This window comes from Zalophus californianus, chromosome 13, assembly GCF_009762305.2.
Source record: "Zalophus californianus isolate mZalCal1 chromosome 13, mZalCal1.pri.v2, whole genome shotgun sequence".
Lineage (NCBI taxonomy): Eukaryota > Metazoa > Chordata > Mammalia > Carnivora > Otariidae > Zalophus > Zalophus californianus.
The window spans coordinates 60,715,463-60,740,390 of record NC_045607.1 but is presented as its reverse complement, the minus strand read 5'-3'; the positions used below and the strand labels follow the sequence as shown (position 1 = coordinate 60,740,390).

At 37.6% G+C, this 24,928-nt stretch overlaps 1 protein-coding gene across 39 annotated transcripts in view; it reads right to left on the bottom strand.

The window, feature by feature from the left end:
- PTPRD (protein tyrosine phosphatase receptor type D) overlaps window positions 1-24,928 on the bottom strand; it is a 540,170-nt gene that overhangs the window by 14,625 nt on the left and 500,617 nt on the right. For all 39 annotated transcript variants that reach the window (XM_027615436.2, XM_027615438.2, XM_027615450.2 and 36 more), the window contains one exon: window positions 35-320. In XM_027615436.2, the coding sequence (XP_027471237.1) occupies window positions 35-320 (286 nt within the window). The remainder of the gene's footprint in view (window positions 1-34; window positions 321-24,928) is intronic.

The window sequence follows — 24,928 nt, the reverse complement described above, 5'->3', positions numbered from 1 at the left end:
CTCCTGAATTACCACATCACATCCAATATCATACCTTAAATTCGAGCTCCATTCCTGTGACATTCTCTCCTGTTTCTATTTGTGTCAGCTTTTGAATATAGGCATACAAGTTTCTAGCTGGCACTTCGGTATTTCCACAAGTCACTGCTTCTAACAGTGCATCATGGATAAAGATGTATTGGTCTTCTGTTTGAACCATGTAATTCCTCTGGGCTCTCATTAAAGTTACATGGCCATAAATATCTACAGTTTTTTCATGCTTTATTCTTTCTAACATGGCATCTATTACGATGAAACAACCAGTCCGGCCAACTCCCGCACTATAAGAAAAACAAAGAGAAAAGAAAAGTCCAAATAAATCTATCAGGAAACCAAAACATAAAAATTATTTTAATTCTTACTAAGTAGGTTTTAAACCCATTAATTCTTTTCAACTAGCTATTGGGATTATTTCAGAGCACTCTAAAATAAAAAGTATTATCAAGTCACTATAACCAGAGGATAAGGAATCAAATACCAAGTAAAATTAATTTGGTTTCAAAATGTAAAAACATTAAATCTATAATTACTGTGGTCATTGATCATGTAACACAAAGTAGACATTATTTTGAAACTGTTATAAAAAAACACAAACATTTAGGTTGTTTATATTAGAAGATATTTTTAAAAAATTGTTTAAGATCTAATTAGGCTATATCTTTTTGTAAAACTTCTCCATCTATTTCAGTTCAATTTGTGAAATAAAAATGAGAAAATCACTCAGTCTGAAACATTTCATATTCTAAAACCCAGCAAGGAAGTTTTAAAATCAACTTAGTGGGAAATAGATAATTAAAATATTAAAATGTTGCACACTGAAAAAGGTACAGGATATTTTCAATGAAAATAATTTCCTACTAAAAAAATAATCACTAGAGAGTAGGTGTATTTTTTGTTTTTACTCCCTTCTCTTCCAAAGTTGAATGTATTTTGAAATTCTAGGTGAAATTTAAGTTTTCTATGTGGAAAAATAAAAGCCTTAATCTTTGTTATTGAAGAAGCTCTGAGCTTTTTTTTAAACTCCATTACTTTGGGACTTACGGGACATTTTCCAGTTGGTGGAACCCAATTCAAACAAGAGAAGGTGAGAGAGTGAGCAAAACCCAAAGACAAGATCTGCTGTTCCAAGGAGACAATCTAATTTACTGAACTGGATTACAGTCATGTGGTTGAAACACTGGAATTTCCTCAAGTGTTGAAAAGAATACTAACAAAATAACACATCTGTGCTCTTAAATCTCTAGGTAAGCCTTTTTTGTCTCTTATCAAACTCTTAAGAGTGAGTCTGTTTATGTGTCAAGTATGGTTGAATCCAAAATATTTTTCTCCTCCTGATCGTCAATATTTACCTGGCTGGGAAACATGTAATCAACAGGAATAGGTATCCATCACCACCACAGACACTAAGCAACAGACAGTCTCCTTCATTAGCTACATGCCACTGTTTCCTGTCATTTGTGTATCTATGTGTTCATTTATTTATCCATCTGTCCATTGACATATCCTTCTCTTCATTCAATGAACAGCACTTTGTTAAGTAATATAGGGGGTACAACATTAAAGATGACTTACATCATACCTTTAAAGAGTTCAGCATCTATCAATGAGGTAAAAGTTTACTTAACTATTTATACTAAAATACAAGGAGAAGGAGAAGAAGAAGAAGAAGCAGAAGCAGCAGCAGCAGAAGAAGAAGAAGCAGAAGCAGCAGCAGCAGCAGCAGCAGCAGCAGAAGAAGAAGAAGAAGAAGAAGAAGAAGAAGAAGAAGAAGAAGAAGAAGAAGAAGAAGAAGAAGGAGGAGGAGGAGGAGGAGGAGGAGGAGGACGAGGAGGCAGAGGAGGAGGAGTGGGAGGAGGGGGAAGAGGAGGAGGAGGAGTGGGAGGAGGGGGAGGAGGAGGAGGAGGAAGAGATATGTCAGTTTTGTGGATGATGTGGCATTTGAACTAGGACTTGAAGGACAGGAAGGATGGGGGAATCATGGAGGCTAGAATAGCAAAACAGAAACAATGACTTTTGTAGTCATACTGTTGGCTCTGGGAGTTACATGTGAAACTTTTCATTGACCTAGTGAGGCACTTGTACAAGGAATGTACCAGAACTCCAAATAGATGAGTTTAGTGAGCACTAGGGTGTCTGACACAACTGAAATGACATTTCTCTCTAGTGCCAAGTGGCCACAAGGTATTAAGTAAGCATTTTGTAACAAATAATACCCTCATTTAACTACTGAGCAGTGCAGATCAAATCTAGCTTCCACAAAGTGACATGACATTGAGATGTAATGCAAAAACCCATTGAGACAAAGAGTCTTTGAAGTGACAGAACATTTTTTAGTACACAATTAGAAACCTGATGCACCAAGGTCCACATCTAGTTTGTTCTACTAGTAAACCTGTGAGATGGGGAGTTTTCCATGACATTCCCATCCCCCCAGTCTCTCACCCACCAGGCAGAATTAATCAACCTCTGTTCCAGATCACTTAAGTCGAGCATCAAATACCACCCCAGTACAGTCTCAGTTATATCGCATTATTAATTAGCCTTGTGGGTCTGTCATCCACAAATCATGGTGCATAACCTGAAAGCAGGAACTATATTTTCTATTATCTTTGTGTGTCCTGCACCAACCATGTAGCTGGTGTTCAATAATGTTTGTGAAATAAGAAAATAAATCAATGATTGGCATCAGAGACCTTATGTAATGAGCAGCCCATCCATGTTCAGTAAGCCTACTGATGAAGCAGGACTCTTCAGTTAATGAAACAGGACTGAGGAAGCAGGAATCTTCAGTTAATGAAAGAAATCCCACATTTGACAAAGGCTCAGAATTGTGCAGAGAATGCCTGAAGACTACTCCACGGTGGTGGGTAGGGACTGGAAAATGCTTTGCGTGGCCTCCATGTCTTCGTCTTCTGATCTGGGAAGTAGCCCCCCACATTGGGGAGGTTCTAAGACTACGAGTAATACCTTTTTCTCTTTTTCTGTGTTGTTTTCCTTAATTGTCTTCATCCCAATTTTGCATTGTTTTTAATTGGATACAACTTCATGCAGTTCTTTATAGTGGAAACCATGCCATAAGCCTCATAACTGAGCCCTAAATATCAAGTCAATTCTAGATAATGGCAGGGATATTTCCCCAAAATATGCATCAGGGACCATTCTCAAAAGTCTGGATGATGCATAGATCTATATTCAGACAGAAAGATATCAAAGAATCTTGGAAAATTGGTAGGAATGACTCTAGTTTCAAACAGTAGCAACCTCTTCAAGGTGGTAATGAAAGAAAAAATATGTGCCTGAGTCTAAATTACAAGCTGTGGAAGAAAAGAAAGAAGAGAGTCTGACTTGTGCCAAACGCATTTTTTTCTCCCCCAATTCAAAATACTGTTAAGTGCCCAATCTTGTGTATTCATATGTAAGATAGGGAAGGAGCTGACCCTTTTAACTTACATGTTACCGCTTCTTTAGGAGGAAGAGTTCTTGGGGGGTTTTAAATGTTAGAAGTGTCTCTTAGCTTGAAGTAAGATCATGAAGTTCAAGATACGTTTTCCAGATAGAAATGGCTGGGTGTCCTAGAGAAAGTCACTTAACCTCTTCCTTGCTCTCCTGTTTTTCTTAAATCGAGATAATGGTAATTAACTCTAGTTAATTACCTAGTAAGTCTGAAGGCTGAATTAAACATACCGAGTGTTTTGCAAACCCAAAGGAAGAGGCAGTTACTTTGTAGGTACAAACTGCATTTTAAAATTCTACCTCTGAAGCTGACAAAAGGAATAGTTAATGTTAATGCTGAGAAAATTATGAGAGAATCACTGCAGGATCATTTAAGATTAGGCTTTCAAAAATCTTGCTTTAATCTACCCCCTCAAGCTGTTCTCCCCTTTCTCCTCATATTTCCAATAAATAATACCTTACATTAAAAGAACTTTCTGCTTTCACATATATTGTCATGGCAAATGAGATGGCAATAAACCGCTTTCCCACCATAGTGCCTGGCTCCTGGGAGGTATTCAGCAAAGGTCTGTCAGTTCCCTTTTCCCTTCTATGATTTATAACATTTGGAAGCTGCCCTGAAGTCCTCCAGCTCATGGTAAATGGACAAAAAGGGACTCAAATGGAGGTTGCACGGTGCTAAACTTTAGCACCACATTCCATGGCACTATCTTTGCTTCATACTTCTTTCTGCCAGTTGGGTCAGTGAAAAAAAAAAAAGGCACCTTTCTTGTAGCCCAGCCCTTTAGAACACTCCTTTAGCAGTGTTCAACAATCCTGAATGCAAGTTCCTTGAAAAGCTTTTCTTCCTGTGCTACTGAGTATGGGAAACAACAGATACTCCCCTTGCGGTTGAAGGTAGGAAGGGAAGTGATTAAATAATGATCTCCAATACAAAATCACCTTAAACATGCAGCACATGGAATGAGCCAAGAGGAACTGTGACTCACATGTAATGGTTCCATTGAGTCTGTGACAGGGTAGAATTTCTAGCAAGTTGGAAACTAAGACAAAACTCTAAATGCCATCTTCAGAAATCCACCAGCATCCCTTTAGACTGTGCCTCAGTAAGTGATATGTTTTTCTGTTTAATGCTTATACTGATTATCCTCATGCTTCTCTGGATTTTTTCCATTTGTATCTCTTTCTCTAATTCACACACCTCAGCCAGCTGTCAAAATGTAGATAATGTCCCCAAAGTTCTGTCCTCCTTTGTCTCATTCCCCTTCATGATTCAGCAATAATTTTCAAAAAAAAAATGATTCCTAAAGCGATAGCCCTTTCTCTGAGCATAAGTGGAGACCTATATTTCAAGTTGCCCTCAAGTTTCTCTAGAAATAAATAGATTCCAAGATTAATCAGCATCTTCTCTGCTCAAATCTGCTCTTCCCTCTCCCTCATTCCTTACTATTTGGTTCTAAAATATAAGAATCGGTTTGGATTGTTTTTCCCTCCTTCCCTGCACAATAATAAATTATAAATTCTTGTGCTTTTGACCTCTATAAATTTTATTCATCTATCAATGGTGTGCTGGAGCTGGCGAAAGCCAATTGTTAAATTCTCAGAAATTTTGCTCAAATAAACATTAAAAATAAAGGCTATGCTCAAAACACAGTGCTCTTAATTATTTTACATTTATATTCTTGAGCCGAAACTATTATATAATGGTGTGCTACTGAGCATCTCTCCCGAGATTTGCATTCAGTGATGTCACATTTCTACCTTGAAATCAGATATGGTGGGGGGACGTACACCAAGGAAACTGGCAAATACTTGTATTTCCCCTACAGAGCTGGTTGTGACACATTACCAGCACACATTGACTGTCCTAATTCATCCCTGGCCACCAGCCAGGGACAGACAGGAAAGTGCTCATTACTTTGTTTTTCCATCTATATACTCTCGTAAGACTCTGCAGGCTATTATCCCACAAATATTTACTGAGTGCCTACCATGTGCTAAGACATCGATGAAGTGGTGAGCAAAACCAACAGAATCCTTTCCTCGTGGAGACTGCAGTTTAGCAGGAGAATTAGATAGTAAGTAATCATATGAATAAGTAGATAATTTTAAATCTCCAACCACTGTTACGAAGTAAATGTACAATGTGCTGGCTAAGCACTTTTGAGGAAACGTCATTTAAACTGATACCTGTTATGGACTGAATTGTGTCCTCTCAAAATCCATATGTTAAAACCTTAACCCCCAGCTCGACTGTATTTGGTGAGAGGCTTCAGGGAGGTAATTAAGGTTAAATAAGGTCATAATGGTGAGGCCCTTACCCAGTCAGACTGGTATCTTTATAAGAATAAGAAGAGACACAAGAGAACCATACACAAGTAAAACAGTTATTTTAAAGAATTGCTGTTGACACAGTTATACAATTAATAAAGATGTTATAAACAACCCTTAAAAAGGAAAATAAATATGCGGAATCCGCCCTTTTTCCCACACTGCCTTCCAGCCACACTGGCTTTCATTTAATTTCTCAAATAGGCTAAGCTATTTTCTATGCCAGGGCCTTTTCTTGAGATATTCTCTCCTAGAAAGCTTTTCCTTCTTTACTCAGCAAACCATTCCTTGTCCTTTAGATATTGTGTGCATCTGCTACGGCTGGGTGCCATAAAAAACAGAAATTTATTTTCTGTAAGTTTAGGAGACCAGAAGTCCAAGATTAAGGTGCCATCAGGGTTGGTTTCTGGTGAGACCTTTTTTCTTGGCTTAAGATAACAGCCTTTTAGTTGTGTCTTCATGTGGTGTTCCCCCTGTGCATGTGCAGAGAGAGAGACCTCTGTCTCCAAATACAGTTACATTGGGGGAGGGTTAAGCCTTTACGAATTTTGAGGGGATACAATTCAGTCCATAACAGATATCAATTTAAATCAATTGAAATTCTTCAGAAGTGCTTTGCCTGCATGCTAGACATGTACCTCACAGCAGTTGTTGGAATTTATAACTATATATTTACTCATCGGATTATTTGGTACCTAATTCTCTTGCTAAACTGTAATCTCCATGATGATGGAATCTCCTGTTGGTTTCACTCACCATTTCACTGATGTCTTAGCACATGGTAGGCACTCAGTAAATATTTGTGGGATAATAGCCTCACCAACTCTTGAGTTTTTTATTAGGATACATCTATTGGTTTGCTGGAATATGTCTTTGAATAATGTTTTATGTAAAATATGCATGATGCCTTGTATATCTGAGAATGTTTATTTGCCTTTACCTAGTTAAAACTGCGTGGTTCTCAGGCGATAATTTTTATTATAAGAGTCATAGCTTTCCCCAACTCTAGTCAAATTACACATATTTAAAGCTTTCCTAGCTCTGGGCCTTTGCTTATGCAGGCCCTCCCTCCTCCTTATCAGGTCTACGTGTTGATATCTACCTTCCTTTAAGACACCTTTCACATGCTGTATCCTCGGCCAAGACTCTCCCCCTGGTTTACTCCTCCTTGGATCCCTATGGAAATGTATACTTCTCTTTCAGCAACTGCCTTACCTCGTATTTGTTTTCTGGTTATTATCTTTATGCCAGTTGACAATCTCCTTGAGGGGAAGAACAACAGCTTCCTTGTCTCTACTGTGTTTGACAATTTCTCATGGCAATTTCCATGCCAGGGAAATAGGAAGTCTTCAACTTGAGTTGCAAAATTTTAAAAATATAAGTTTAAAAATATGAAGCTGTTTCTTTTGGATCAATGAAATATACAGGAACATTCTTCAAAGCCCTCTGGCATGGGAATATTACTTTGATACATGTTTACAGAGATAAAGGGAGTTCTTAAAATTTGATGAGATGGAAGCAACCTGTGTTTATGCTCTACTCCAGTTGCTCAGAAATAACAAACCTCAGGCACGACTTTTTTCTTAAGAAACTGCATGTTGAAAATTCAGAGCTTTTAGAAGTATGCCAGCCTACTTTTGTTTGAATTTCCAAGTTCCCACAACAGCACATATTTTACTTCCTTCTCCAATTTGCTCTATTTTTCACCCATCAGTATCTGAGTGCAGTGCACCTCTCAAAATGAAGGATTGTAGTTCTAAAAGCAAATGCATTTTTCTTTGATCCTGAAAAACTCAGCTTTCCATAGCAGCAATAATGACGGAACCCTATTTAGTGCTGTTTGTTTTTCATCATTTCAACAGCCTTCAACCTGAAACATGATAAGAACAGCAAAACTGATAAACCACCCTTATTTTTATCTGTTTTCTGTCGGAGTAGTTGCCAAGCATAGAGACAGATTTTTCTAAATATCTTAAAAAAAAAGTGCATAACCTCATGCTTCAGGCTGAGGCCAGCACAATTCAGTACATTTATTATGTTACAGAACATTCCAGCAAAAATGAAAGAGGGCAGAACTGTTAAATCAAGTCTAGCATTAGGTTGGTCCCTGTTTCCCCTGAACTAAATCCAACTTTCTAAGCTACCTTCCAATGAGGACAATGATGCCACCAAAGCAAACCAAATTACTGACACGATTTTGCCTTAAAAACAACAATAGCAAGAACAATAAGAAACGGTTTCAGTCAGTGATAAACATTTCAGTGTTCAAAAGCTGAAGGACCATGCAACCCATTGAGCAAGTACGTCTACTAGGAAATTGTTATTACTTCAATATTATCATTCATCCAGTTACAACATTTGTTTTCAATTTCTAAAAACATGATTGAGTTAGTCCCACGAGTTGAAATATGCTTAATGTCCCGTGATGCGATACGGTAGTAATGTGCAAAAGGAAAACATGAAGAGGCATAAGGGGGCTGTTTTGTACTAAAATCATTCTGGGGATGTGCTTAAAAGTTGGCTTTTCTGATTAATCTGGTGGAGTGTTAATGCTGACCCTTTACTGATACTTCAATGATCTGGCAAAAAAAAAAAGACAATAGAATTAGGAGATTTTACAGATCACTTAGTTGGATGCAAAGTCAGTAAAATATGAACCAAAAATCTTGGTGAGCATTTTGTACATATATCAGCTCATAATTAGATTGGATATTATAGTTCGGCTACAACAAAAATGGCATTTACAAACTGCAAAAACACAAAAAAGGACACCTATGAGAATGGATTGAATTTTATGATTAAGGTTTGCAAGATTAATCAGATAACTGTCCTGATAAAACTGTGATGTGATCATGATATGGCTGTCATTATAAAACTCTTCTTTCATTTTTTGTTAAAAATTAAATTTTAACTTAACATTCAACTATACTGGGCACCTCTAGAGTATTTAGCACTCTCTACAGAAAACTGGCCCAGAAGTATTTTAGTATCACATCCTCTGGCATCTCTTTTACCTAGAATGACCAGAGAAATTATGCAAATTTCTTTGATGTAAATATTCATCTGCTTGATTTACTTTTATATATTATAAAATAAAAATTAAATATTTTGAACAAATTGTCAATTAAATTTTTCCATGCTATTAAACACAGACTAAAAGCCTAGGTATTACAGCTGTTTGGGGGGACAATTTTGTAGTGTTCATTAAAATTTCAAGTGCACATATTCTTTAACACAGCACCTCTTGTTCTAGAACTCTGTCACTGAGGCATATGTACACATATGCACAGAGAGTCTTAGAGAAGCAGCAGCATTATTTGGAATAAGAAGTTAATTAGGTAAAACAATTACCATGACTAAGGAAATCGTTAAATAAACTATAATATATACATTCCAGGAATACCAGTTAAAAGAATGAGATAAATCCACATACTGGCAAAAAAAAAAAAATGTCTAAAACACTGTTGAACCCACCTATGTTGCAGACCAATAGATACATCATGATGACACTTACATTTAAAAAAAAAAAGACCATATAACAAGATTACCTATTTTTATATGCATACATGTTGATGAATAGGACTTGATCTGCAAAAATATACAGATTATTACAATAGTTGCCTCTTAGTGGAGAGTGGCATTGGTTCTGGTGTTGTAAGGGGATACTTTCACTTTAGTTGAAGTACTCAATTTTTAAAATTTAATTTAATTTTATTATTTTACTTTATTTTTAGAGAGAGAGAGAGAGAGAGAGAGAGAGAGAGAGCATGTGGGGGGAGGGGCAAAGGGAGGGGGAGAGAGAATCTTAAGCAGGTTTCATGCCCAATATGGAGTCCAACATGGGGCTCCATATCATGACCCTGAAATCATGACCTGAGCCGAAATCAAGAGTCGGTTGCTTAGCCAACTGAGCCACTCAATTTTTTTTTTAAACAAGGACAACATAATGGAATTTAGTAATATGGAATAATGAAAAAAAGTTGCCATTGTAAAAATATTAAAGATCAATATACAGTTGAGTTCCCAAAGAGATAAAGAAGGTGGAATCTTATACACTCTAGCTCAGGAATATGGCCCAGAGATGGATTCTCAGGAGAAGTCTGGGCAACGTTGGCAACTCCTTATAGCCAGGAATTGGTCCTGCCATCCAGCATAGGCTTTTAAGTTGCGGGTTTCAGAAAGAGGGGGATAGAGAAGACAGCATAGAGAAGAGAATACTTAGTAAGGAGTTAGAATAAGCAAAAGTTAGGATCCAATAACCCAGAACTTGATCACTCTAGAAAGAAAAAGTGCATTGCCTTCTTGGGTGGCATCCTCTGATGATCAAAAGTTCATACTTCATCAACAGAGAAGCAGCAGAAACTAAGCACAGGGAAACTGACATAAGGATCTTAGTCTAGAATGTTGAGAGGTTAAGGGTAACCTAGCCAGATCCTGTTGGGACATTTTCCATTTGGACATTTTCCATATTTTTCCATTATTGCCTGAGGGGGACTTTTTATTTTTTTTAATTTTTTTAAAGATTTTATTTATTTATTTGAAAGAGAGAGAATGAGAGAGAGCACATGAGAGGGGGGAGGGTCAGAGGGACAAGCAGACTCCCTGCCGAGCAGGGAGCCCGATGCGGGACTCGATCCCGGGACTCCAGGATCATGACCTGAGCCGGAGGCAGTCGCTTAACCAACTGAGCCACCCAGGCGCCCTGAGGGGGACTTTTTAAAAAAGTAAATATACAAAAAACAAAATCCACATAGGCCAAATCCTATTTTTTCTTTCAATTATGTTTACTCAAAAATCCTCCAAAGACTTCTGTATGATCTTGATTCTGTCCCAACATTATCTGCTAAACACATTCCCTATTATTCTTATAATGTGGTGCTCAAGATAAATTAGAAGGCTAATATGTTTATATAAAGAACCCTGAATATGCCATAGCAGGTCTTATTTTACAGATGGATAGAGGCCATTAGGCACAGGCAGAAACCTACTCAGCTGGCCCTGATAATTGGTAATTGACTTGAATCTGAATGAGGTCAATTGAATGAAGCTATGGAAGTATATGGAACTGTATCATTTTCACAGAGATTTTCTTTGTAAATTGCCTATCAGTTCAGTTCATATTCTCAATTCTTTTCATAATGACACAAAATTATCTACATTTTGAAAGTGGATACAACCATTAACCAGGCCTGCCAAGTAAAGCTGCACAGGTTGTGTACTGCTCAACCCAAAGAAGGTTACAATCATGTCAACTACAATATGTAAAACCTTATTCAGTGAACACAGAAGGTTTACCATAGCAACATAAATGCCATTATTCCTGACTCAGCTTAAGCAGAGTCAAAGAGAAGAGTTAGGGGAAGGAAATTGTAAGATATCAAACTTTAGCAATTGAACTTTATTTCAATCATTGGGGAAACATGTCAATGTTTTCCCATAAGGGCAAGCTTTCAGGTTTTTTGTTTTTGCTTTTCAAAGATGCTATTATGTTCATTTAAACATAAATGGTCTAACGGTTTTAAAGGCTCTAAATCAGAGGTTACAAACTGGTATCTCTGTGTTTCATTTGGTCCTTTTGTTTAGGACCTTTTGTTTGATTCCCACAAGCTTTTTTTTGTAAGGCAGTAAGAATCTCAATCTCACTACAATTAATCTACCTACTGCTTTATACAGGGTCTGTCTCACTTATTTATAACCTCCTGCAGGCCCCCAGCAGACCTTTGTGTTGTGTCCCTATGGGTCTGATCTGGCTTCCTAAACTCACAGGTTTCTGAATTACTGCATCAGTATTTCTCCTTACCTCTTCAAAATCATCTGCCTACTTGGATTTTTCAAAGGAGGAAACTGAGACCTAGAGAGGGTTAAGAATTTGACCAAGATCATGTGGCTATTAGAGCAGAGCTGAGAGTTGAGGCTTGTGTCTATGTCTTCTTTTTCCCAGACTCATGCTTCTTGCAGTGGGGGTTTACTGGAAACAGATGACAGTTTTCCTTAGAGCTCTCAGATGGACACTAGGTCCATGATTCTAACAATTTAGGCTATAAGAATATTGGTCTAAAAGAGATATGCTGTGCTTGTAACTGTCCTTTATTTATGAAACATTAGATTCCCCCACTCTATTCAACTGCCCCAAGAGAAATGCATTAAGTGGCTTTGAAGCACTGCAAAATAGATCTTTGTGTACCTGGCTATGTATTAACTAGTTATACTGACGTCAGCTCTATCTGTTCCAGACAGATGGATGACTTTCAGTAACCATAGTAGTCATAACTGATGACTACTTAATTAGTGCAAATGAGTATTAAGTGTATTTAGAATGACATACTGGTCACGTTTGGCGATGTGAGTGGGGAGGACAGGGTTTGCGTCTAATGCAGAGTAATACCAGAAGATGGAGAACACAGTCACAAGACTGGGACAACAAATAGATGAAAATATTCAATAATTCAATTCAATATATACAAAATGAGAACTTCCTCTTCTATGTATCAATCACCAGGCACTGTACCACTAGGCATTGATGCACACATTCCTACTCTGAAACAAATAATACATTATATTTAAAAAAAAAAAAGAAAATATTAGGAAGGGAAAAATGAAGGGGGGCAAATCGGAGGGGGAGACGAACCAGGAGAGACGATGGACACTGAGGGTTCTAGAGGGGAGGGGGTGGGGGGATGGGTTAGCCTGGTGACGGGTATTAAAGAGGGCACGTTCTGCGTGGAGCACTGGGTGTTATGCACAAACAATGAATCATGGAACACTACATCAAAAACTAATGATGTAATGTATGGTGATTAACATAACATAATAAAATTAAAAAAAAAAAATCCCTGGATTCTGCCCTAGAGATTCCAATTCAGTAGGTGTGGAGTAGAACTCAAGATTGTGCATTTCCAACAAGCTCCAAAGTGTTGCTGTTGCTGCCAGTCCATGGGCCATAGGATACAGAAATAATACTCTTCTCATATTTTTATAAGTAAATGGGGGCAAGAAATGTATCAAATACACTCCTAATTATCTATGCTCATGTATATAAGTGTGTTTATATACACACACACACATATATATATATATAAATTAAAAAAAATCTTGGGGCACCTGGGTGTCTCAGTCAGTTAAGTGTCTGCCCTCAGCTCAGGTCAGGATCCCAGGGTCCTGAGATTGAGCCCTGCATCAGGCTCCCTGCTCAGCGGGAAGCTTGCTTCTCCCTCTCCCTCTGCCTCTGCCTCTCCCCCCTGCTCGAGCTCTCTCTCTTTCCCTCTCTCACACTTTCTCTCAAATAAATAAAAATAAATACATAAAATCTTTTAAAAAATAAAGTGACCTTTAAAATAAAAATCATCACCTGGTCATTCAAGTAGGTTTTTTGACCTAACCACCTTAAAATTTCAATGCAAAAGGGAGACAGTGAAGTTTGTTCTCAAAAACATATGGTCCATTTTTTTAAGACCAAAAACTTTACTATGTCCAGATACCTGCACATATATGGAATTATATTGTAATAAAACTCAGATGTCAAAAGCCCACCTTGCAAGTTTTCTTTGTGAGAAACCACCCCAATATGAGCAAATCAGATACCATGTAATAAGACCCAAAAGTATTTTTCCAAAGACAGAAAGAAAAATATCCAAACAGCAGAACCTTGATTGGAAAGACACAATACAAAGATAACAGAACTATTTTTAAGCTACATTTTATGACTGGGGGCACAACAAAATAGTTTGAAACAGAAAGTTTTCATGCTGATTACATGAAATCAAAATACACACTGTTCAAAGGCAGCTAACATTAAAAAAAATGCAGCCTAGTTTATGCAATGAATTTCAGTGTTCTTTCAGTCTGGGAATATTTCAAAATACATCGCAGGTACAGCTGGGAAAACTCAGTGATACCCCTGTCCAGATCTCAGCTATTAGGTTATAAAAATATTTTCACATTTCCTACAGATGTCTAGATTCCTTTCTTTGCTAGTAATTTTAATTCAGAACTCATTATTGACAGCTGTATGTTCTGATAGAACCTAATTGCTCTTTTACCAGACTCAGCTGCAAGTGGGCTGATTTCCTTCCCCTTATAGAGTATATTACACATAAACACAGGCAGGAAAAAAAATAACCAATTAACTAAATACGTGTGTATAAAATGATTCATTGAGAGCACTGATCAAGTAATGTATCTAGTGGCAACATAGGTCAAAGGAAATTACAGCACTTACTGTTTATGGTATTAATTATATGGAAATATTCATAAGCATTAAAATATATAGATGATGAGTGGCAGCATCTGAGAATCTGCTCCTTTATTGATCAGTATGGGAGTTTTGACCTGCTCTGTTGTCAACCTGGGCCAGCTCAACCCTCCTTAAGCAACCTGGTGTTTCCTGCTCCCAGAAGGTCACCATATTGATGCCAAATTTAGTGCAGACACCTAATGGGCACAGCTCACTGCAGCTCAGAAATCCTGGGCTCAACCCATCCTCCTGCTGCAGCCTCCCCAGTAAATGAGACCACAGGCACACACTGCGGCAAGGGGCTGAAAATTTACCCCTTCATTAAAGAGACTTCTAACTTACTATATTTAAGTAATTGATAAGGCATTTAATCTACTGAAGAATTAATAACATCTGACATCCCATGTGCATAGAACCCGAGATGCCTGCCATACCCAACACCTGTCAGAAGGAATCTGACATGCTGTGGGATTATTTTTGCTGGGCACCAACTCTTCCTTGCTCTCCAATCATGGCCATGGATGAGCTGCTTTCCCTAACTTTGCAGGAAAAGGAGTACAAATTCATTGATGTCAAAGCTACTTCCTTTGGAAGAGTCTCCTCAAAGGCAATGCCTCATTTTAGCAGCTTCCCAAGAGATACAGGAACAGCTTGGCAATGCTCATTCCATCACATGCCTCAGCAACCTCACACACGGAGTTTAGGCCAATTTTGGGAACCCAAGCTGTCTTCCTTAGTGGACTGGAACCCTCTGTAGAGGGGCAAACCCTGGGCTGGATTCAGCAGAGACCATATGAGCAGCAAATAATACTGCATTTGAGAAGAGCAATAGCTTGTTTTATTTCCTGTCTGTGTTCTGGAAGTGGAGGGAATGTAGCGATCAGGGATGGGCAAATTGCTCCTTAGTAAGGAACCCATTCAAGGAAAATAAACTTTTTCTTAACATCAGGGACACTATATGGTGCTTCCCTTTCTGGGGGCACTAAGTGCTTCTCTTTGCAGACTTAATCTACCTCATATAGGGAGGAAGATATTGGGAATGGGATGCTTATTACCCTGATAATTCTCAGGGTTACAGCATACATTTCCATTAATACCAGACATAATGGTAATTAGAATGCAAGCCCCAGACTCAACATTTACACAGCCTCACATATAATGAATGTAAAGTATCCTACAGGGCTTGGTGCCCACAAAATCTGGTCCATAGCCTACCTCCAGCCTCTCTCCCAACCAACTAACAAGAGAAGCCATTTATTTGACATTTTAAGAATAATGTTACTGCCTTTTTATTATTATTTTTTTACCTATACAACACAGATTATGCCATTTAGAATTTTTGCATGGCTTCGCTCCTGGTATTGTTTTGGATAATGACACTTCCACTCATGTTCACTTATCCATAAAGTATTTATTGTCTTTTTCATGTGTAGTATATATCCAGGGGAGAAAGAGGCAATGCTGAACTCCTAGATACCATTTCTGACCTCATCTCTAATGGTCGGATGTTACAGTCCAGGGAAGAAATTCAGTTTTTGCCTGTGGAAGTTAATACTCACCACCCTTAAGAAGCCCATTTTTTTTTTTCTTAAAAGGTTACTTTTTACTGATTAAAATAATTTAAACATAATTGAAGTCTTGGCTGAGTTGGTGAAATGGACTATTTTGTTTTCACGTAAGTGTGACAGGGAAAGCAGTGATGTGATATGCTTGTTTTATGAGTCAGTTTGGTAAGTGGAAAGAACATGGACTTTAGAGATTCAACATCTGGCTCTTTCACTTGCTAGCTGTGTGATGTTGGGTCATGTATTTATCCACCCTGAGCCTCAGTTTTCTCATCTATAAAATTTAAACCCATTCCTAAAGGTTGCTACAAGGTTATTGTTGGCAAAAAAAAAATGCCTTTTAATTAATATATTCTTGATAAATGTTGATTTCCTTACTATTTTTTTCCTATGAATTAAGGACCTAGAGTTTAATATTTTAATTCATTGGCTAATGGCAGAGTAGATAATGCAACTTTTCTATCCTTGCATGGTTTGTTTTAAAGACTTATACTAATGAACTAATGAAACTAATATTCCATTTTATTTCCTTATTTCTATCTTTTATGGATAAAACAATGTCATATACAAGTGAATCAGATTTTAGACTTGAAAGGGATATTGGAGATGATCTAATCCAGTGGTTCTCAAAGTGCTACCCTTGACCAATAGCATCATTTTGTAATTTGTTAGAAATGCAGATTTGGGGGCCCGACCTTGACCTACAGAATCAGAAACTCTGGAGCCCAGAAACAACCTGAGTTTCAATGTGCCCCTCAGGTGATCCTGATGCATGCTAAAGTTTGAGAACCACCTCCAAGCCCATCCCTTAAGTTTAACAGATGGAGAGATTGATTCAAAAGGGTGCATGCACTCCAATGTTTATAGAAACAATGTCCACCACAACCAAAATATGGAAAGAACCCCGATGTCCATCAACAGATGAATGGATAAAGAAGAAGTGGTATATATATATATATATAATCAGCCATAAAAAAGAATGTAATCTTGTCATTTGCAATGACATGGATGGAGCTAGAGAGTATTATGTTAAGTGAAATAAGTCAGTCAGAGAAAGACAAATACCATATGATTTCACGCATATGTGGAATTTAAGAAACAGAACAAACAAATAAGCAAAAAAAAAAAAAAGGAAAGAAAGAGAGAGGCAAACCAAGAAACAAACTGATGGTTATCAGAGGGGAAATGAGCGGGGTGATGGTTAAAATAGGTGATGGGAATTAAGGAATCACTTGATGTGATGAGCACTGGGTGATGTATGGACGTGTTGAATCACTATATTGTACACTTGGACCTAATACTGCACTTTGTGTTAACTAACTGGAATTTGAATAAAAACTTAAAAAAAAAAAAACAACAGGAATGCCAAGGGGGGGAGGGATAGAGTTCCATATTTAAATAAGTTTCAGAAATTCCCTCTTGAAAGTTCACAATAGAAATGAGTACTTTATAAGATTGAGGAACTCTGTTGTAAAGTAATTTAACTTAGTTTAAGCCATACCCTACTTGACTATAGAAAAAACTCCCCACATAACATTTATTAACAACTCAGGACAGGTATGCACATACATTAATTAATGAGATAGTCTGAATTTTGTTTCTATACTTCTTATAGAGTACAGAATGGGTACGAAAATCATTCGTTGGATTATGTGTACCAAAAACTGTTTGGGAAATGCTCACCATTTGGATTTGCAAAATTGCTATTTTTATTTTTCTTTTGTTCTCTTTTTTTCTAAATCAGGTAGCTAATAATTTCGGAATTATTTCCTTTCACATATTAAAATAAGGAAGCTTTAAACAGGGGAGTGTGAAGCATTGGATGTTAAATATCAGTGATGGGCTTATGATTAATTGAGCCTTTAAAAAATAACATTTAATTTTAAAATAAATGCATTGAATAAAAAATAGTTGTCTGCAAGTCAAAATTTGCTAAGTACAGTTTTGGAAACAAGCTTTCCAAAGAGGGAGATGGTTTCAGTAGTCTGGAATCATTTCAAAACTTGGTACCTTTAATGGAAAGATATGCCACACTCAGATTGGAAGAACTAATATTGTTAAACGTCTATTCTACCTAAAGCAATCTACAGCTTCAATGTGATCTCTATCAAAATATCAACATTTTTTTCACAGAACTAGAACAAATAATACTACAATTTGTATGGAACCAGAAACATCCCAAATAGTCAAAGCAATCTTGAGAAAAAAGAACAAAGCCAGTAGTATCACAATTCTAGGTTTCAAGATATACAAAAAAGCTGTAGATCAAAACAGTATGATACTGGCACAAAATGAGACACACAGACCAGTGGAACAGAACAAGGAGCCCAGAAATAAATCCACATTTATATGGCCAATTAATCTATCACAAAAGAAGCAAGAATTACAATGAGAAAGACAGTCTCTTCAACAAATGGTGCTGGGAAAACTGGACAGCTATGTACAAAAGGAGAAAGGTGGGCCACTTTCTTACACCATACACATAAATGAACTCAGAATGGATTAAAGACCTAAATGTGAGACTTGAAACCACAAAAGTCCTGGAAGAAGAAAATAGGCAGTAATCTCCATGACATCAGCCATAGAAACATTTTTCAAGAAATGTCTCCTGAGGCAAGGGAAACAAAAACAAAAATAAACTGTTGAGACTACATCAAAATAAAAAGGTTTTGCACAGTGAAGGAAACCATCAACAAAACAAAAAAGCAACCTAATGAATGGGGAAAATATTTTCAAATGATATATCTGATAAAAGGTTAATATCCAAAATATGTAAAGAACTTTTACCACTCAACTCCCCCCAAAAAGCAATAATAATCCAATTAAAAATGAGCAGAGGAACTGAGTAGACATTTTTTCAAAGAAGACACCCAAATGGCCAACAGACATATGAAAAAATGTTCAATATCACTAATCATCAGGGACATGCAGATCAAAATAACAATGAGATATCACTTCACATCTGTCAGAATGACAAGAATCAAAAAGATAGGAAAGGACAAGTGTTGGTGAGGATGTGGAAAAAAAGGAACCCTTATGCAGGGTTGGTGGGAATGCAAACTGGTGCAACTATTGTGGAAAACAGTGTGGAACTTCCTCAAAAAATTAAAAATAGAAATGCCATATGATCCAGTAATTCCACTACTGGGTATTTACCCTAAGAAAACAAACAAACAAAAACTAATTTGAAAAGATATATGCAGCCCTATGTTTATTGCAGCATTATTTACAACAGCCATATGGAAGCAACCCAAATGTCCATTGATAGATGAATGGATGAAGAAGAGGTCACACACACACACACACACACACACACACACACACACACACACACACACACGAATATTACTCAGCCCTAAAAAAGAATGGAATTTTGCCATTTGCAACAATATGAATGGACCTTGAGGGTATAATAAGTCAAATAAGCCAGACAGTGAAAAATAAATACCCTAAGATTTCACTCATATATGGAATTAAAGAAACAAGACAAATGAACAAAGTAAAAAGAAACAAACAAAAAACCAAACCAAACCAAACCAAAACAAAACAAAAAAACCCAGACTCTTAAATAGAGGGAACAAACAGGTGGTAGACAAAAGGTAGGTGGGTGGAAACATGGGTTAAATAGATAAGGAAGAAAAGGTACAAATTTCCGGTTCCAAAGTAAGTAAGTCATGGAGATGAAAGGTACACCATGGAGAATATGGTCAATAAGACTGTAGAAATGATGTTTGGTTACAGATGATGACTAGACTCACTGTGGTGAGCACCAGGTAATGTCTAGAACTGTTACACTACTATGTTGTCCATCTGAAACTAAAATTACACTGTTAATCATACATCAGTAATTATAATATTAAAACAATGATGCTGTAAAGATGTTAGACTTAAAGAAGCAGTGCAAGATCATGGTGGCATGGGACACAGAGTCCAGGCGTCCTTCCCTAGGAGCTGAGCAAGTGGTAAGGAATACCCTTTACATTAAGTATGTTCATGGAAATTGAACATTTACCTGAGAAAAGGCTGCCCAGGTTATTAAATCTCAAATGTTGAGTGGCAGTTATGTAATGAGTTTCTTTTAAAAAATAGAAAATGAACTGCCATTTATATAAACACTGCTTGAAATGTTGATAACTGAAGGTGGGTGATGGGTGCTTAGGGGTTCATTATATATTCTCTCTGCACCCGGGTATGTTTGAAATGTTACACTAAAAAAATTTAGGAAAAACAGACTATTTTTCTCCCTACAATAAAGCTCTTTCCAAGTGCAGGTTCCCTCAGGGGGAAAAATAACAAAGAAGATGTAGTTTAGAACCATTACCCGAGTTCCAATAGCTAAGATTGGACCTAAGTTTCTTATGTCCTAGCCAAACTGTGATATGATGCAGCTTTAAAAAGAGACTGTGGACAGTAGTGATAATTCCAGAGGTGCTACTTGATGAGATTATCTATATGGAAATGTAGACAGTATTCAGCAAAAGGTGTGAAGTTCACCTTAGAAACTGCTGTACCTTTGCATGCTATGTATGCCATGAAGATTCATTCTAAAAATGACTTACATGCAGACTTATCATTTCAAATTTTTAAAATGTATTTATTCCTAAGCCTTTGGGAAATATAAACACAACAACAAAGGCATATATACACTGCTCTTCTAACTGATACATTCACAGAGTTTCTTACTGAATTCCAGGAAAGATATTGCTAAGCTTGTGGCTTTACTATTGTACCCTACAAATCAGTAAGTTTGAGTTTAATTGAACCAAGATAACAAGTGAATTTCAGGCTGTAGTACATCAGAGAAAATAATCTGAAGCCAAGTCAATCGTTTCCAGACACACAAAAGAGGGATGAAATGTTAGCCAATAGGTTATAAGGAATTTTGTGGTTTGTAACATGATTGGTTATGGTTTTTCAAATCAAAGTAGTGAGCAAGAGTCCAGACCAAGCAAGACTCTTCGCCCAAATGATTAGAATTCGAGCTGGTTTAAGGTTGACAATGTGAGACTTTTAATTGATTATTTATTATTATTATTTTTTAAACTTTTCAACCCCCTTTGTTCATTTCTCCCACTGCCCCCCCCTTGCTTCTGGCAACCACCAATCTATTTTCTGTATCTATGAGCTTGTTTTTTGGTGTGTGTGTGTGTGTGTGTGTGTGTGTGTGTGTGTGTGTGTGTGTGTGTGTGTTTTAGATTCCACATATGAGAGATCACACAGTACTTGTTTTTCTACAGTGACTGTTCACCTGTGAACCCAAGTTGGGACTGAATTTGAAGGTAGAGAAAACATCTTTCATAAAACCAAAATACCTAATCATCATCATCATCATCACCAAGAACTGTTTAATCTACCAAATTTTATGCAGTTTTTCCATGTAGAAAAGATGCCTTTGGCAAAGGACCAGATTGTTCTTTACCTTCCTAGAGGAATAGATAGGCAGGCAAGTGATTTGCACAAGATTTCATAATTTTAGGGCAGTCCAATATCTCTTATTTTTCTAGATGTGTAATTTTCATTTCTTAGCTTGAAAGACAAATATGGAGTGAAAGTCATGGAATTCTGAGTAGTTCTTATTAGCATATACTTACAGTAAAATCTTTAAGATCTAAGAGCTTCATTTGTTGCCTTGCATTTTTAAATTCCCTACTATGTATGAACTACTCTAAGAAGTTTGATTTTCACTAGGGTTCTAAGACATATGTGAAACATGCCTCATATTTTGCCTCAATCTATGGTCCTCTTTTGTCCACATTAAAATCTAACAACTTTGGCTCTTGATAAAATTTAAAGGCTTACTACTGTGACCTACTGAGGTTGCATCTTTCATATATTTATTTTCTATATTCACATATAGTATTCAAATTGAGCTTAGTTTCAAAGCATAGTGTAATAAAAAACCCAGCATTCTCAATCTGTATCAGGCAATGGGTAGGTCAAATTGTGTTAACAGCCTAGCCTCAGTGGCAAAAGGAGGTTCTGCTTGCTTAGCCCTGCTCTTTATGGCTAGAGACCATGGCAATGAGGTGAAAAAGTACAGATAGAAAAAGGCATTCCAACCCACATCTCTTCCATACAGATCTGGGGGCAGTTATGGATCCAAAAGGAAAAAACAAATCAGGAAATTTAAAAAAAAAAAGGTGATGATAGCCAAAATTTAGGTAGCAATTCTGGAAGATATTAAATGGCCTTTTTTTCTGCTTTCTTATTTCATAGATTGGCAAAGAACCTGTGTTTTGGGTTATACACAGGGTTTTGTTTTTCTTCTCCCGTCCTGTGAAGGAAATTCACAGTGCACCTAGCCAGGCTAGTAAGAGCAGAACAGCGGAAATCAACAGGACTCCGCAGGGTCATCGGTGTCCTATTCAGGCTGAAAAGGTTTGATAGGGTAACATTGTGGGGGGGGTGGTCTGGGGGCTTAGTAGAGTTTTAAGACCTCCTTCCACCCCCCCCCACCTCAGGTATGTTCTATGCCAAAAAGAGACTTCCTGTTTGCTTAATTTATCATCATTTAGTTTATCTTCAGCACAGAAACCATTTATACATGCAGGAATTTATTTCAAGATTCTCTTCTGATTTTGGTGTTACTTCATACATTTCTGCAAGAAATTATCTCAGCAGCTGTACTTTCTTTAGAAACACAAATGTACTTTATTAATGCTACTTATCAAAGCAAAGTATTTAAAAATACTTGCTAAACATTTGTTTATTTACATAAAAGATTTCAGAGTTTTGCACAGCTAGATTTAGGGCATATAACAAACACTGTGAGTGTGTGAAAGAAATATAAGTGATTCCAGCAGATGGCATGGTCAGAAGCAAGAAAAAGCACAAATTCAAATTGAGAAGCCTGAATGGCTATAATTATAACACATTTACAGTAGAATGGAGAAGGTCATTTACATTATGTTAAGAAATATAGGGGCAGATTCTTATCTTATGTAAGTGTGTTACACAAAATGGGGATTTGGCACATGGGTGACTATCAGACAATATACCACACACAGTTTTTATTTCGATTCCAGCAGAAAAACAATATTGACAAATTTCTTTCTCTCTGCTTCCTACTTTATTCAATAGAAGAGGTAACAATAGCATCTGCTGTACTTGGCTGGAGCCTGGGATGAGGAAATTGTGGATGATGAGCCTCCCAGGCATATGGCCACTAAAAAGCTCACACTACAGCCATGGCACAGCCAGGCTGGAGCTCCAGGGGAGCTGCAGACACATAAGGCTGCAGTCCGAACCAGGGCAGGGCTGCCAAACCAGCATGTAAAGTCATTTTTAGTGGCCTGAGTGGTTTTCACCATCATGGCTCCAGGCATTACTGCGAAGTAAGAGGAATTTATCTCTAACATTCTCTCCCTCTCCCTGTGGCATCCCTCTACCATTTTCTGCTGCGCTGGCCTTACGGACCACCTGGGTGCCGGGCACATCCAGGCTGCTGCCCAGCTACCCCCAACCTTCTTTCAATTAGTCATGGTCTTAAAGATCTGTGACACTTAATTGGCTCTAATGCATCAAAATTACCTATTCTGACCATCTTAGTTTCAAACATAATGGGTCCCTGCTGTTATATAGGTGCTTTCTGGCTATTTTCCTAATTCAGCCAGAAAATGTTAAGGGACTCCTTAATCAAATTAACCGGATCAAAATTAAAAGGACTATAATGCAGTGGGAAATATATTGGAAGAGTCAGAAGACTTGAGTCCAGAAAGAGTCTATGGGAAAATTGTCAACCTCCTTGGGCCTCATTTTATTTTCTTATCTCTGAAATTAAAGAGATGGAGTGGAAAAGGGAAGGGGAGGTGGGGAGGTAGAGAGGAAGAAGGCAAGAGAGAGAGAAAAGAGAGAGAAGGAAAGGGGAAGGAGGATTTATTTGGGAAGCTTGAGATGTCCCTTCCGGGTCTATGATTCACTGTGAATGAATCATATTCCTGGAATTTTTTATTTTAAAAAGAAGCCTATGAACTCTAATAATTCCTAAATTACAGAAAGATGTAAAGAAATTATTTTTGAAATAAGACGAAATGGGATTAAAGAATATAAATTTCTCCTACCACAGATGTTGATATTTCAGAAAAAGAATCAGGTAGCAGTTACGAAACAAATTGCATAGACTTTCCCTCTACTTTTTTTTTAAACCTATTTCATGTATCAACAACAACAACAACAAACCCTCTGTATTTTAGTGTGGGCCTGGGGATTTTACTCCTTAGGAGGAACATTTACTGTGAACTTAGCCAGGCTGGCAGGAATGGAGAGAAGAGCTCTATGTGTCCAGTAAATAAGGTTCATTGACATAGAACTCAGTGCCGGGATAAATGAAGTCACACATCATTTGTTGCTTCTCCTATCATGAAGTAGAATCTGTTTCATTACCCCCTGAATCCTGGATGGCCCCTGCCTTGCTTTGAGCAAAAGAGTGTGGTGAAAGTGATGATGTGTGACTTCCAAGTTTTGGCCTCAAAAGGCCTCAGAAGCTTCTCCTTTGATTCCCCAGAACTCTGAGACCACCAGACCAGGATGCAGTATCATGGGGAGGGGGACAAGCTAGCTTTCCCAGGCCTTCCAGCTGGCTGCAAAGGACAGCTCAGGAGAGGCCAGCAGAAGACCACTTCCTGGCCCCAAGTCAACCCACAGAACTGTGAGAAATAACAGATTGTGGTGGTTTTAAGCCAGTAAGTTTGGGTTGGTATTTATAAGCAGTGGTGGTTGACTGATAGCTATACCCTCCATCTCAGAAAGGTCACCAATTCCTAAGGCACACAGCTATAACAGAAACAGAAATATGGTCACAACTTTTTTTTTTTTAAGATCCAATGCTCAAAACCAACCCAATCTGAGACAAATGAAAAAACCAGATAAATGGAAAAGAAATATTTTCTCAAAAAGATCATAATTCTCAAAATCCTTTCTTTTCAGGTGTTAAAAGGAATTTGAGCAAGTAGATGTTCAGCTTTTCTTATCAGAATGGAAGAACTACAGGGGGCGCCTGAGTGGCTCAGCCGTTAAGCATCTGTGTTCGACTCAAGTCATAATCCCACGGTCCTGGGACTGAGCCCCTCATCGGGCTCCCTGCTCCGCGGGAAGCCTGCTTCTCCCTCTACCCCCTGCTTGTGTTCCCTCTCTCACTGTCTCTCTCTTTGTCAAATAAATCAATAAAATCTTAAGAAAAAAAAAAAAAAGAATGGAAGAGCTACAGTTAACCCTGCCCCATCTCATCTAGTCAATTTAGATATATCAATGAAAGTCTTAACCACTGTCCCTCTCTTGGGGGACTGAAAGGTGGAGAAGGATTCTTTTT